Source organism: Acartia tonsa, chromosome 10 (genome assembly GCF_053477335.1).
Source record: "Acartia tonsa isolate MP-2025a chromosome 10, ASM5347733v1, whole genome shotgun sequence".
Taxonomy (NCBI): domain Eukaryota; kingdom Metazoa; phylum Arthropoda; class Copepoda; order Calanoida; family Acartiidae; genus Acartia; species Acartia tonsa.
In genome coordinates, this window is record NC_137269.1 from 28,466,550 (window position 1) to 28,482,969 (window position 16,420).

The following is a 16,420-nucleotide window of genomic DNA, read 5'->3' on the forward strand; positions in this document are numbered from 1 at the left end:
AAAATAGAGAACTATGTAAAAAAGTTTAGTTTTAGCTATAGAAGGAAAAAAAGACAATTAACTGCACATTTATATAGTCCAGAAATTTTTTCTCCAAACTTGGACATAGTAAAAATCGTCGGAAAAAGCCGTTTTTTAAGGAAACGAGAGACAGTTTTGCCCTATATTTGAGATTATATTAATGAGATGATGTTAAGGTTTGATAATCTGATGAGAAATTTTCTCGTTCACAGTCCCTTTAGGCAAAGCTAACAAATAAAATTATGAAACATATCAGGGATATAAAGAGATAAGACAATGGCCGATAAATTAATGCACATCCATAATGATGACACTCTAAATAACCTCTTCTGTAGATTAAAATTAGTGGTTCCAACGTTTATAAACACAATTTAATCAACCAATCAAAATTCAGTAAAAGCCAATGAATAAGAAAACGTTGTTGTAAAACTTTGTGTACTGTTGTAATAAGCAGTCAGTTGTCTCCTCCCTCTCTGGATATGAATACTAAGAAAGAATAAAATGCAATGGTACTCTACAATTCACTTTTCTGCCTGTCCGTCCTTCTGTCCATGATTTTTTATGATTTTCCAGTATGGCTACGAAACCAATTAATATCCGCTGGATCAGACCCTCTAATCCATACTTGAAACCATTTATTGTATTGTATTATAGACATTTTTCTACAAATAGTAAAGTAAAAAGTTGTAATATGAACACCAGTTTTGTTAGACTGGGCCTTCGCTTCTTCGGGACTAACAAAACTGGAAAAACAGATGCAATAAACAACTAATCTTGGCTGTTTAGTTTTGACAATGCCAGTTTTCATCAACCAATTAAGATTAAATAAAAGTAAACAAATTTATAAATCCAACAAATGTTTATAAAACTTCGGGTACTACTGAAATTTAAACCCTCCCTTATTTTGCTGAGAGTGAACATATTAAAAAGACATAGTTATAGAAACCTGCAAACCATAAGAGTGATTTTTTTAGACATACAAATTCTACCAACCCTTTTTGTAGAAAACGTCGCTTAGAAGCAATAACATTTTGTATGTATCTTATCAATTTATTTTGTTATAACTCTTAATATAAAAAGCTTCGTCAAATGTTTTAAATGGACATTCAGAACTTTCTGATAACGATTACAGGGTGCTACTGTCCTTCTCATTCTGTTTTCTCATGTTATTATAGACAGAATTTATTTAATTTTTTGTCCATTTTTCCCTCCCTGTAGACAACTTTTATTGTACCCAGGGAGGTAGGGGACATTGGACTGAAATCACCTTCTTAGCTGGTCCAAAACCTCTAGGTACTTTAATTCAAGTTTATCGACACCAGGGATCTGATGGGTTTAAGACAATAGCCGATAAATGGATGTACATTCCCAAAAATACCCCTACTGTAATTTGCCATCAGTGGTTGAAACGTTTTGACACTATACTAAATAAACTAACCAATTAAAATTCAGTAAAAGTCCCCAAAGATGTTAAGCAAACAAAAATGAAAACGTTATTGTAAAACTTTGGGAACTAGCATAGAGAGAGGTGGACAATGGACTGTTTATTACACTAGTCCCCAAAGTTTTATGATAACGTTTTCTTATTGGCGGTTTAACAACTTTGGGGACTTTTATTGGATTTGGATTGAATGGTTAGGTTATTAATTACTAGCAGCTTCGCCCCTAGCCTCTAGGAGCTTTGCCCCATTATGTGCTGCGCCCATAATTTATGAGCATCACCAGAATATTTTTTTTTTGGGGGGGGGGGAATTTTAATTTTTTGGAGGTTGGGGTTGTCCCACCCCCCAAGAAAATAGATTAAAACCACAACAGGACCAATAGGTATATACCCTGAAGAGTAGAATCTGATCGGTTCAGTTGTTACTGAGATCTTAAGGGACAGCTGGATGGACGGACAGACAGACTGAAAGACATTGTTCTACTTTGTATTATAGATATTAGATCAAAATTCAGTAAAAGTCCCCAAAGTTGTTAAGCCAACAAATGAGATAATTTATGTTTTGAGATTTCTAATATAAAATTTACTTTAAGATAAACATTTTCTGAAAAAATTGTTCTAGCTTCAAAAATAAGGAAATTACATCCATTTAACATTTTAATTAACCTTAAAAAGAAAGTTGTTAAATGAAAGGGTGAAGTAAGCAAAAAATGACTTTGTCTTAATTAAAGTCGGAAATTTAGTATTTAACAGGGAACATGCACAATTTTTTTTTGCCATCTAACTCTAATAGGAGCTGAGATGATATGTGGGGGGGGGGGGGGGAGCGTTGAACTATTAAGGTCCGGAAATGGGCCTGATTGTTAAGTGTTAGCAACCTTTATTTTTAGGTCCTTTTTTTCTTAAAAACTTCAAACTAATAAAAATATAAAAAAAACTAACCAATATGTACCATTTCTACTATGTCAATTTAAATATATGATATGTTATCTTGAATGTATCATTCCAGTTTTGTCTCTATTGAAAGTAGAATGATACATTACTATTATGTCGATATAAATAAGGAAATCAATGTTTATGAATACGCTGATATGTAAACATGAATGTATGATTCCAGTTTCGCCTCTATTGAAAGTGGAATCTTACATTTCAAAAATCGTATCGGCGTTGAAGATATCTTCACCAAGAGAGGGGAAAGTGGAAGGGTAGATTACAGTTTTAGAGGGTCCAAACCATAATCATAGATTATGTTTCTGCTTCTATAAAAATGGATTCAACTCCCTAACTGTTATATTTGGTTTTATACCCAACTTTGTTTCATACATTAAAGTAAATAAGAATTTTTAATTCAAATTTAAAAACTTAATAAGCTGTACTGTGTACAGAATCTGACTATGAATTTATCTGCTATCTATTTTATATGTTGAAACAAATGTAGGTATAAAGAAAAGGTTTATAGTTAAAAAGATTTTTTTCTGATTTTTATGAGTTAAGCTATTCTTTAGATTATATGTGTAGAAGGTTGGGCCTTTTTTGTCATTATTACTAGCGCAGCTACTAAATATATAACTATTGTAAAATATTTACTATACATTGGGCTATTTAATTTTTATCTATGCTTACTTTTAAAAATCTTAATTCAGTTAGTTAATTTTGATGTAAAGATTGAGTCATTTTGTTCATCATCATTAGAGATGCACATCAATTTCTCGTTAATTTTTGTATACCTTAAGATCCCAATAATAGTTTCTGACAAATTTTACATTTATCATTGCACTACTTATTAACATAAGAGTTCTTGTTCACGTGATAATCTAATTTAAATTTCAGATAAATGTAAAAAGAAATGAAATGGTTGGGGAACGCGTGGCACACAGGACCACTGGAGAACTGGCCCAGTCTGATGAGAGCTCCACATATTTCCTGGATAATAATCAGGATGCTGATTTCAAGTCTACTACGTCCTTAACTCAAAATGTAAGTTCAGCTTTTTCTTTATCTCTATCTATCATTCGGTTTATATAAATTTTTGTTTATATCTGTCTACTTTTATACATATATATATATATATATATATATAATTTGTTTCTATCTATTCTATAATAATCGATCGATCTGGACTTCATTTTAACTATCTTCCTATCTGTCTGTCCGTCATAACGACTCCTTTAACGTTTAGGCACAATAAAGATGGTATATCTGTTAATTATCCTTTATTTGATTTATTGGGCATTGATACTATTATGGATGTTGTCATCCTTGATTTTACATTAAATTCCACTTTTTTTCCTGTCAAAAAAAGTGTCTACCAAGCAAGGTATAAAACATTTTATTTTTCTGAGTTAGAAGTCAAAGATTTAGATTTAAATGTACAACTTCTCTTGAGCACACAAAATGTAATTTCTTTTTCTTCCCCTCTATAATTCCTTTACAGGAATGTAGAGCCTTTTTTACAGGCATGGATACAAATCTGATTTATGACTGCTGGATTAAAACCGGTTCAGGGGCCTTACTGAATTAATGTATTATCATATCATATCGTAACATAGACGATTTTTTATGAAAAAGAACTCTAGCAGTGTCTAACCGTTTTGACCAGTAATTTAATCTTTTAATCTACAAAAAGGGTAGTTTTGTTTATCATCATACGCATCAATAACATAATTCCTCACGGGTGGGGGATTCTTAAGTTAAAACATTTTTTGAAAAAATTGTTCTACTAGCTACAAAATAAGGAAATTGCAACTCTATTAAATCTTTAAGTAAAAAAGGACATAGATCGATGGTAAATAAAAAGGTGAAGGAAGCTGAGGTAAAAGAAGGGGGATGGCGTTTTAATGCCGCCCCCCCCCCCCCCCCCGACTTCTTAGGGTTTTAACTCAAAGAGACAGGGATGAATTGGATGTTTAATACACTAGTCCCCAAAGTTTATTATGACGTTTTCTTTTTCGTTGGGTTAACAACTTTGGAGACTTCATTAAATTTTAAATAGGTTGATTCATTAAGTTTAAGTTAAGTGTTCAAACATTTCAACCGCTAATTCCAATCTAATTTGGATGTACATCAATTTATCGGCCAATGTCTTATCCCTACAGATCCCTGATTTAACTCAAGATATTGGGTTGAATCCTGTAAGGGTTAATATATAGATCCACACCTCTGTAGGCTGGAACATGTCTTTGGGGGTGAATGTGTGTATGTATGTCTTTTTCCTGAGTAGTAGAATGTATATAATGTATGTGTGTGTGTGTCTTTTTCCTTTTATAAAATGTGACATCACATTTCTGAATTTCTGACAACTTTTGCAATTCTACTCATTTATTCCTTTTAATCAGGAAGATAGGGGTTTGTAGTTTTCCTAGCAATTCAATACTATTATTCTATTGGTAAAGTAAAAGTTTTTTTTGCGGGAGGGGAGGGGGCATTAGGGTTTCAAAGGGTTAAGGAGGTTAGTCTAATGTATTTTTTAAAAATTTGGGGTGGCAACAACCACTTTACCTCCTCCCCCCCCCCCCTCTGGACGTATGAAGTTTTGCAGTTTTGCTTAACTAGCATTTATAGACAAATATTACATTTACAATTCCAAATAATAAAAATTCAAAACTGCTATATGTACTAGATGCTTTGCTATGGGCAAGTTAATAGAATATAAAATGACTAAAATATTCTAATTAGGCATTTTTCTTTTACTTTAGATACTTACTTCAAAACCATAGAAACTCTAAAACTCTTACTACTGTTATTAAGCGCAAAAAATAACCGAATCTGTCTTTCTTATTACTGGATTTTTGTGTTAAAAAGCAACTCATATTTTGTGATTTATTTACAATATTTGTAATTTTATATGATTGTCTTTGTGTAATTATTAGTCATTTTAAAAAAAAACAATCATACTCCTTATCTATTTATCCATGAATTTCCAAGTTATAATTCTGTACATTGCTTTTGATGTCTATACATTTCTACATTACATTGCATTAGTTATATAAATATTTTCTTTAGTAACATGATGCATTTTAATAAGTAAACATTATTTGACCTTAGAAGCCTTTCAAAAAATGTTCTATTAATCCATCCATTTCGCGACAATCTATATAACTCTATATCTATTTATCTATAAATCTATGTGTGTTTCTATCTATCTATCTTTCTATCTATCTATCTATCTATCTATCTATCTATCTATCTATCTATCTATCTATCTATTTATCTATAAATCTATGTGTGTTTCTATCTATCTATCTATCTATCTATCTATCTATCTATCTATCTATCTATCTATCTATCTATCTATCTATCTATCTATCTATCTATCTATCTATCTATCTATCTATCTATCTATCTATCTATCTATCTATCTATCTATCTATCTATTTATCTATCTATCTATCTATCTATCTATCTATCTATCTATCTATCTATCTATCTATCTATCTATCTATTTATCTATATATCTATCTATCTATCTATCTATCTGTCTATCTATTTATCTATATATCTATCTATTATAGCTATTTACACATTCACATTTTGATTGGTTGGTTCAAAATAATTATTTTGGATTGATTTTTTGTAGGGTATTTTGGTTTATTATCGTCAGGGATGTATAACAATTTATCATCAATTGTCTTATCCCTTAAGATCCCTGCAGTTATCCCCCTCTATATACTTGCTTTATAGATAATCAAATAATATTTCAGCTCAATAATCTGACCAGGTTTTAGGAGGGAGGAAATTGGGGAATATAGTGAAAATTAAACAGACAACTTTATTTGTAATTCTATTCTATACTTTCAATTGCCTAGGGATTCTAATGGATAATACAATATTTGAAAAATTGATTGTAGATCCCCAATTATAATACATAAATTTACCTCTTCTGTAGATTATAATTACGGGTTGAAAAATTTGGACACTGCTCGTTCGAACTAAGCAATCATTATTTCGTAAAAATTGGCGAAGTTTTAAGCCATCAAATGTACGAGTATGATTATCAAATTTTTGGTCTTATAATAATTCTCACAAAAAAATGGTTTGATCAATCAATCAATCAAAATTTTAGTGATTAATGTTTTACATTTTTTTGGGCACTTTACTAATCACATTTATCTGTGACGAAATATGATTTGTAGAATAAGGGTCAGAGTGTCATTATAAATAGAAAAAAAGTAAATGCTAAATATATTTATTTAGTAACTAACACTATTTTTTTACTTGCAGTGGTGCCTCTGGCATCTAGAGGCTTTGCTTTTTAGGGTAGAGAAGGAGAGAAAAATAACATAAAACCAACTCGAGACTAAAATCTAAAATTGAAATAATCTATGTGATATGGGACCTGTGTTAAGCTTTCCTTTTCGCAGAACTGAGAACTCTAAAATCTGAAGCTTCAGACAAATACCTTACTACTTTTCATTATAAAAAAATTGTTATTATCTAATACTAATTGAAACAAATTTTTTTTTTAAAGGTTGACAACTCTAGCGATTCTGGAAATGGTTCTATGCGGGACTCGACCCCGTCACAGTGCAGCAAAGCAGACCAGGTAGGGCTTTCTAGATAGATTATACTGGTACCCAAAGTTATAACATCCTCTCTTATTTGTTCGATCATAACCTTGATAAATTTTATTAAATCTTGATTATTTATAAAATCTAGAATTGACCAAACTTTTGTTATTTTTAGAAGGGGTAATTTTATGTATCATCATTTGGGATGTACAACAAATTATTGTCCATGGTTTTATCCCTGGATACAACCATAGGAATAGGATGCTAAATATGTTTTTGGTATCATCTTCTTTTCCCCCAGGGAAGGAGGGGAAATTGGGCTTTTAATGCACCAGCTCCAACAGAATTACAATAACGTTTTCTTATCACTGAGAGGTACTAACATATTGACGCACTGATCATAATTATAAAAAATCTTTGCTTGTTATAACATAATATTAAGAAGCTGAAGTGCTATCATGATACTATTCTTAAACATGCAATTATTTTAATATTGAATACTACATCATTGATTTATAAACATTCTAATCAGATTTACTTTTTATTTAAACTAGCGTCTCCGATCCTAGAGGCCTATATAGGTATTTTAATGAGTGGGAGTGAGAGTTGGTGTTGATGAACTACAATCTTACACTTTAGTATTTTTATTCAGGGGGTAATTTTTTTTCTAGGGCCTATTTCTCTCAGGGGGTTTGAGGTTTAATTCCCTCAATTAAATGAAAACTTCCAGGATCTACAATAAGATTTATTGTAAAGGAGAGTCATATTCGTCGTTAAGCGAGATCTTTTTGTACAGACAAACAGGAATCCTGTATTTTTTTAAAAATAAAGTAATAAATGGATAGTTAATTTATAGGAGGAAAGCAGAGATGAAACCCCCTTGACAAGCCTGCCCCAAGAGCCCCCAGCCCTGCCCCCACGGCCCCCAAATCTGGCCTTGCCTAGACCAGTGGTTGTACCGCCCCCTCATGCCCCCACAAGTCAAATTCAGCCCCCGCCACAACAACATATGCCCGCCAGACAAGGTAAGAATAGGTTTATTACCTTAGATGTACAATCAAACAGAATAATCCGCCAAACTTTAAAACGACTTTTAGTATACAAAGATTTGTGTTTATAATTAGTCACAAAGCTACATAGCTGACATTTATATTGGTGAAATTAAAAAAATATATTTTGTGAATAAATGAGTACACTGTCTATTTGTCTAGTCAATAATGTAGTCGGATTGTTCACTGCCTTTCTAAGGGTCCAATAAAGGAATTGATTATATAGATTTTCTATATTTAATAAGGTAAAGATAAGGTAAATCATATAGAGAAGGTTCGCTGCAAAATATAATAGAATTAGTTTTAACTGTACTGTTAAAATAATTAAATTAAATGGACTACTTATTACAGAAGAAATGACTTTTATTTTGGTCCTAATTAAACTAATAGATTTGCATTAGTTTTTATCTATCAAACTATAATTACTATGCAAACTGTTTTATAGAATATTGGATACATTTATTCTTTATAATAAACTAAACATCTAGTATCAGGCTGACTCTTTGTTTGTCTGTCCCAATTAAAAGAATTTGAGTGTCTGATCCTTTTGGCGTTATCCTCTTAAAATTTTTTTTTCATTTTTTTTCAATTTTGTTCCCCCCCCCCCCCTCCCCCACCCCCCGACTACCGACGAACAACTATTTTAGGTTAGGTTAGGTTTTAGGCTAGGGAGCCGAGCGCTGCGGCCAGAGTTCATAGTTCGCTGTCAAGGGGGGGGGGGGTATTCAAATTTTCAATATTGAAAAAAAAATTTCTAAGAGGATAATACCATCCTTTTTTTCAATTTATTATTGGTTAAGCTAAACCTTATTTTTTTTCAACATCTAAAAATATATTTAATAAGACTTGTTCATTCTATTTACCCGTCTGTCTGTCTGTCTGTCTGTCCGTCCCTTAAGATCTCGGTAACTACTGAACTGATTGGATTATACTCTTCATGGAATATACCTACTGGTCCTGTGGTTTTAGGCTATTTTTCTTTGGGGTTTGGACACCCCCAACCACCCCCCAAAAGCAAAACCTTCCCATTTTTTTTACATCCGCCCCAAGACCCTGCGGTTCGGATTACCACTTACAAATTCTATATAGTAGGGTTGACTTCCCCTTACCTAATTTTTTGAAGCCCCTAGAGACTAGAGGCGAATCCGGTAGTTTTATTATATATTAATTGGTTGGTTATACTTAGCAGTGTCCAAACTTTTCAACGAATAAATTTTAATCATTGGAACATACATCAATATGATATCCATTGTCTTACCCCTTAATATCCCTGGTTTCCTCTCTGATTTTGTTATCCACAATCTAATTAAGAACTAAAATTAAATGCATTTTTTCCCATTCAAAACATATTGGTTGTTTTTGTTGTTTCAACTTGTTTGCATTTGATATCTGTCTGTCTTTCTAGATATCTTTCTATCTAATTAACTATTTCTAAATTATTGCTATCTCTCTTCAAAATGTTTGTGCTTTGTTAATGAAAGAGTGTAATTGCTCTGCCAAAGTTTGATATTAGTTGAGTATTTTTAGTAGAAAAGAATGTGTGTACACCCAAAACTTTTTAAGGACCAATTGCTTTTATTTTTAATTTTGAAGAAAACATATTTCTTTCCAGGCCCAGTTCCAATAGGGCTCTTACATCCTGAAGATAGTTGTAAAAATATACCATTTTAAAAAGTATGTTTCTTATGCTATGAAGTGAAACTGCAATAAAGGTTTTCTACAAACCCCTTTATTTATTTAAAACACTGCTGCACTACTATTGAATGTATTTGTCCTTGTTGTAAAGTTTGGCTCATTTCAAGTGATTATATGCTTTCAAGTGTTCTCATTTTATACAACAATAAATGGGCAAACTTCACTATAAAAGTTGGGTTGGTTGTGGAGTATAATTAGAGTGCTATGAACCAAACAAACGGAATTAAAGGTAAAAGTAAGAAGAGACAGTAAACCGCCGGGTTACAATTCATAGCCAAATTAAAATCTTAGGGGTTGAAAAGATTTAAATGAAAAAAAAACAAAACATTTACTTAACCCGCTTAATTTGTTTTTTGACACTTTTCTTTTCTAAATACTTCAAAATTTAAGTTTTAATTGCTTTTTGTGTTAATTTCATAAAATACACTCGAAAACAATGTATCTAAAAGTATATTTCAAATACTATTTCGGGTCGGTCTAGAACTAATTAGGTCTATTGTGAGGTTTGGAAGTTATGTTCCTCTCATTTGTTTGAATGTTTGTATATGTGTGTTTATGATATATACATATACATGTATAAAGTTTGTAAGATAAAATTCATTATATCTTTCATAATATATTTATAGTTGTCCAAGACTACAAGTATAGTTTAATATCCAATGTAAAATTTTACACAAAATTAAAAGAGATTCATTGAGTTCATTATGTAAAATGTAAAAACGATTTATTTTCCTAGATATATGTTAGGTTAGGTCAAGTTTGGTTTTGAGGGGGGTTTGTTGCGTTAGGTTAGAACTAGGCACCCAGCAAGGAAAAAGGACTATTTGCAGCTTTTGTTTTGCATTTGGGTGGAGGGGAAAGTTACAATCCTGTGAGTTAAATTCCTCTACATTCTACTTTGATGTTTTTTTAACGGTGTCAAAATATTTTATTTACAGGTGCTATATCTATATTCCATGTAGTTTAAAAACTAGGACAACCATTCATTGTATTTAACTAAAGCTAAAAATACACACAACTAAATTTGTTGTGGAAATTTTAAAATTAGAAAACAAATAGGTTGCATCAAAACAGCTTAAAATTATAATAAAGTAATAAGCTTTATAAAGTCTTTCTAAAATTATTTTTCGCTATACTTTAGAAGCTAAATTATAACTATATTCTCTACAAGGTGCTATTGTATTTTTTTTGTGGGAAAATTTGGACGCTAAAAATCTTTTCAAAAACACCCTTTTTGAAGCTTATCAAAACCAGGGGTCAGAATTCTCTTTTGAACTTTTGCAATTTTTCTGGTAAACAATTTAAACAAAATTTATTTTTTAATCTTTCTATCTTGATAGAAAAACAATTTAGATCAAATAATAGGAAGTAAATAAGGTTTGGGTAAAAATATTTTTAAATTTGTATTATTAACAAATTCAAAAGCAAAGAATATTATATAATAGTTATTTCTCGCATCGTATTATAAACGGCTTTCCGCGGATATAGAATGTACAATTATGAGATTAAAACTAGTTTTTTTTAGCCCCGGGGTGACGAAGTCACCGGCTAAAAAAACTAGTTTTAATCTTATGATTGTACATTTCTATATTCGTAGAAAGCTGGATATAATACGATGCTAGACATAGTTTTTTCGTATGGATGAGAACCGGTTCCTATCCACCGGATTCGAATGAATACGAGAAAAGAATTTAGAGTATACGCCAAAACAAAATGGTCCCAAACCAAGCAAGGGTCTAAATAAAGATTCACTTAAAGTTTACTAAATATATACATATAATATACAATCTGAATTAAGTTTAAATGGCAGAAAATTATTCAAATAATTTCACTAAGCTCATTGTATATCAGCAACTTTGAAAAAAAATACCCCGTTTGTAGATTGAAATTATTGGGGGTGCTGCCACTTTTACCACTAGCAAAAAGACAGCCACTGTGTTTTTTGACTTATAATGGATGTGTTTTTGTCAATTTTGTTTTGAGTTGTATTTTTGGCAATATTTTTTTATCCATTATTGATTGAAAAGTTAAAAAAACATTGTTGTAATTACGATTTCATTTAGGTCCCTAAATGACAGAAAAATATGACAAACCCCAAACTGTCCCAGTTTGAGCAAGACGATTCCAGTTATGTCATATACGTTTCGGGAAAGAAAAAGAGCAGGGGGGAAGAAAATCTCCTTAAAAGAGATGGGAGAAAAGGGAAGAGATTTTCTTCCCCCCTTCCCTTTTTATATGACGTCACAGGAATCGTCTCGCTCAAAACTGGGACAGTTTGGGGTTTGTCAAAAATATGGGTACTAAATTAATAATTTACAACCTAATGTTCCTTACTCCCTGGATATAATTGATTGAAATAATATTGACTATTCATGTTTTTAATTTGCATCCAGCCTTACTAATTAAAGTGTGGGTGTATCTTATAGTTGAAATTATTAATTTACTAAATATGTACTTGCAAATATATTTTATACGTTAGAGGGTTTAAAATTCATTTGAATTGTACATTTACTTCGAAAACTATTCCTTAGTTAATATAAGATAAAGAATAATTCTATGAAATAGATGTTATTAAAAAACCTATTGTCTAATGGCATTTCTACTTCATTTAAACAACAAAAGTAGGAATAGCAAACAATAAATGTATATGTATAGATATATAATCCAAATAACTAACTAATTCGTCTGCTAGTAAATTTCTTTCTGCTCTTTGGTAACGATTGGCTGTGTTAATATTTGTGACGCTATTGGCTGATATTCAAAGATACAATTGAAAGACGACACAGTGTCCACTGGGTGGGGAACTGCATTATTTCCAAAAGTCTATAATTTTAAAGCACTCTAATATGCATATTTCTCAAGTACAGTTATTGTTACATAAACTTTTACACGACTTACTACTTATTATTTAATACAAACAAATTAAACATGTTTGGTTAGAAAAAGAATATACAGTTGAAGAAACTCTTTAGAAGCCTCTTGAAAATTAGTTCTTATAGTTTTGGAATCTTTTAAAAAGCCTAATCAATCTAGTAGACTACAGGGTCCGCCAGATAGAGTTATGCATGATTTTGTTCAGTTTTTTTTTATATTGAGTTTTAGGTTATTTAGAGGGAAAGGTTCCTTCAAACTTGTCAAGCATACAAGGTACAGAAAATAATTTCTAAAAGTTTAAGGTTTGTATATCTTTACACGAAAGTACAGTAATATTTTTATAAAGGCACCAGTTTTCATGATAACTAATCTTGTTCTATGTATTTTTGTATGATGACCTTTGTGATTGAGGTCTAATATGTTTACTGGCCTCGTATATGATCTAATATCTAGAAAACAAAAAAATAAACTTTTTCTTTGTGCACTGATTCCATATAATTTGCAGTCACTGTTTATTCTTATACTAAAGTAACAGGATGTCTGTGTCTGTGTATCTGTGTGTCTGTGTGTCTTTGTGTCTGTACCGAAGGATCTCGCTAACCGCTGAACCGATCGGGTTCTCCTTAACAGGGTAGCTTCTCATAGGTCCCGGGAAGGTTTATAACTATTTTTTTTGGGGGTGGGACACCCCCAACCCCCAAAAAAATGAAAAATCCCCCCCAAAAAAAATATTTAAAAAAATTTTTTTTGACTAAAATTAAAAAAAAAAAAAAATTTCGCCTCCCCCCCAAATTTTTTTTACTTTTTCTTTTAAAATTTAAAATAAGAAATTGGGTTATTAATTTTGACTCTCTCCTCCTCAAGTGCCCCTAGAGGCCTCTAGGGGCGTAGCCGCTAGTATGTAATATAGAAATAAAAAAAAAAGATTACATGACTAAAGGATTCATTGATTTATGCCCAAGTATTGATTGTTCTCTTGATTGTTTTCACTTTTGACGGTACACAACGATGATAAATCTAATTTCAATCTTCCTCAATTTAAATTCTAAGCAACTTTGCTTTTTAGTTAGTTAAGAAAACTTTTAGTTTTAGCTTAAATACTCATTCTAATTTTCGTATGTTTCTTGTGTTTTTTTTGTATTGTATCACCCTTGTTTGATCTGCATTATAAATCGATTCAGTATTTTTACACATAAAGCATGTTCCAAAGGTTTTATCTTCCCCTACTCGAATACAATAATAAACAATATATACCCTACTGTTTGTATATGTCTTCCAAAAACCAAGGGCATTTGAACAACAGATCTTGAATAAATCTTTTATTTTTACGCTTCATTATTGTTATTAACCTATTCGTCCTTGTTTCTCATAACCCTGATATGAGATGCTCAAAGGCCAAATAATGCATATTTACAAGTTCATTTCAGGGCTCTAAAAATTATAGATAGATAGAAAAGTGTAATATGCATTAAAAGATTCTTTTATCCATTTATATTAAACTAAAATATTAGAGTTTCAAGAAAATTAAAAGAAAAGTTTATAAAGCTTTGTAATCAAATAAAATCCATTTATAAGCAGCCAAATAGTTTTAAGTCAGTTTCTCAGACTTTGATGAAGTTTTACTTTATTTTTGGACAAGGACTTACTATTTAATAGTGTTGGCACTTACCTTTGTCTTTCTACTTTAACTTTATAGATTACTGAACTTATTTACTAGATTTGTACATCATTCACTTTGTTTACAAAACAAATAACAAATATTTCAATTCCAAAAATTAAAACGCTTTACGTGCCTATTAAACTTTAAAATATTAAGTAGATATAATAAATATAACATTTAATTTTCATTTACAGTAAAAGATCAAACTATATACATTTTTAAAATAAATCCCCACTATTGGGTTTGTAGGTCATTAAGATTCATTTAATCAAACTGCAACCATTTACTTGCACCTGAAGGTTTATAAAAGTATTCTAACAATCAAATGAATGGAAATATTTTTATTAGTGAGTTGCATGATACTAATTTTATTACTAGGTTGATTATCAAAAAATTTGCAATTGTAGAAAAGGTAGACTTAGCAAAATAAAATTTTATTCAACAGTTTTTTATTGAATTAATATGTTGACATAAATTGATAAATGTCTAAAATTTGCAGTATTGTCAAAAAGTCACCTACTTTAAAGCGGAAATAGGCCAGCAAAAAATATCATTTAGGGATGTTGCACTACTAAAGTTAGACTAGGGTAGGGAAAGGAGGGTAAAAAAGAGAATGGTAGGTTGGCAAAGAAGGAAAAATGTAAATTGAAATCCATTGGTATTATCTTAAGTAAGTGCATAAGTGTCACGAATATGGAGGATACATTACAAAATTTTTTGTAAAAAGTTCTGATAAAATCTTGAATTTTTTTGGAATAGATAAATTTTTAAGCTGATATGAAGATAATTACAGAAATAATGCTTTAAATCCTTATATTTAACAGTTTATTATAATTATTATCCTTTATTCTTGGTAGACACACTTTTAGTTTTAGCATATCATAAAATGAATCAAATAAATGTATTTTGCGAGAAGACTGCATTTTAAATAGAGTTGAATATGTCCATGGATGTTTAAAATTTAATTCAATTAGAAATATTTTATATTTTGAAACCATCTTAAATGTACATTTACTTGGAGCATAATGAATTTATTATGAAATAAACAATATAATGCTTATAGCTTTCAATTTATTATACCATTCAAAATCAAAGTATTACTGATTGCCAAAAAAGTCTATAAAAGGTATTTAAATTATTTAAATATAGTTATCTAAATAGAAAGTTAAGATTTATATAAATGTTTTGGCCATTTTGTAATTTTTCTGAAAACTTTGAAATGTATATATTCTTTCCAAGTCTCACCAAATTATAATTTATTTTCAAGAAACTCTCAGTTCAAACTGTCAGCAAATTCTGTAGATTTTAGAATTTTCCATGTTTAGATAATAATTTTATATTATGCTCATAGGTCTAAACAAGTCTTTTCAATCAGAGAGTTAAGTATATGTATTGATTTATTTTAAAATACATTTTTTGGGTGTAGTCCTTTCCACGACATCCCTCCATAAGGAGCGATTTGTCGTATTTTGAAAATGGATTTTTATAGGTTATTTTAGGTTAGGTTAGGTTATATTGGGTTAGGTGATTGCCCCACAGGGTTAGGTAATTGGCCCCGCAGGGTTAGAGCCCCCCGCAGGGGCTAGAAATAGGAGAAAACTTACTGTAAAAAATACGAAGAATCGCCTCTTATGGAGGGATGTCGTGGAAAGGACTATACCCCATTTTTTTACATACCACCAGGGACGTGCAGGATGGGTCAGGTGGGAAGATAAAAAATACCATGAACCTAGACAATGATGTGTCTACTAGATATTTTAAATATTAACTATTCTAAACCCTAAACGTATCGTATTTCGAGTAAATTTGGAAGGGAATTTAGACATATGAAAATATTGAAATTGGGGAATATTTATATACGTGTGCAAGAATTCTATTTCAAAAATAGGATATTAATTCCCCTCTCCCTTCGTTCAAAAATACATCCCTATTTCTATTTTTCTAAATATTCAAATTTCTTAATATTTATATACGAAGTACTTGGTAAATAAATAGAAGATTTTGAAAAATAATAAATTTTTACGTTTTATATTTCTATTTCGAAATAAATCACGCAATCTTAAATTAAGTATGTTCGTTAAACAATTCCGAAATAAAATTTACTAGATATATTAGACTTTTAGGTTCTTTCTATGAAATTAATGTGATGACATAATTTCCTTACTCCAAAAAG

At 30.6% G+C, this 16,420-nt stretch overlaps 1 protein-coding gene across 2 annotated transcripts in view; it reads left to right on the plus strand.

Annotated features, from left to right (window-relative positions):
• Positions 1 to 3,296: 3,296 nt before the first annotated feature.
• LOC145329787 (uncharacterized) overlaps positions 3,297 to 16,420 on the plus strand; it is a 122,017-nt gene continuing 108,893 nt past the window's right edge. For both annotated transcript variants that reach the window (XM_080174182.1, XM_080174183.1), the window contains exons 1-3: positions 3,297 to 3,439; positions 6,930 to 7,004; positions 7,826 to 7,994. In XM_080174182.1, the coding sequence (XP_080030308.1) occupies positions 3,314 to 3,439; positions 6,930 to 7,004; positions 7,826 to 7,994 (370 nt within the window). In that variant the 5' untranslated portion in view covers positions 3,297 to 3,313. The remainder of the gene's footprint in view (positions 3,440 to 6,929; positions 7,005 to 7,825; positions 7,995 to 16,420) is intronic.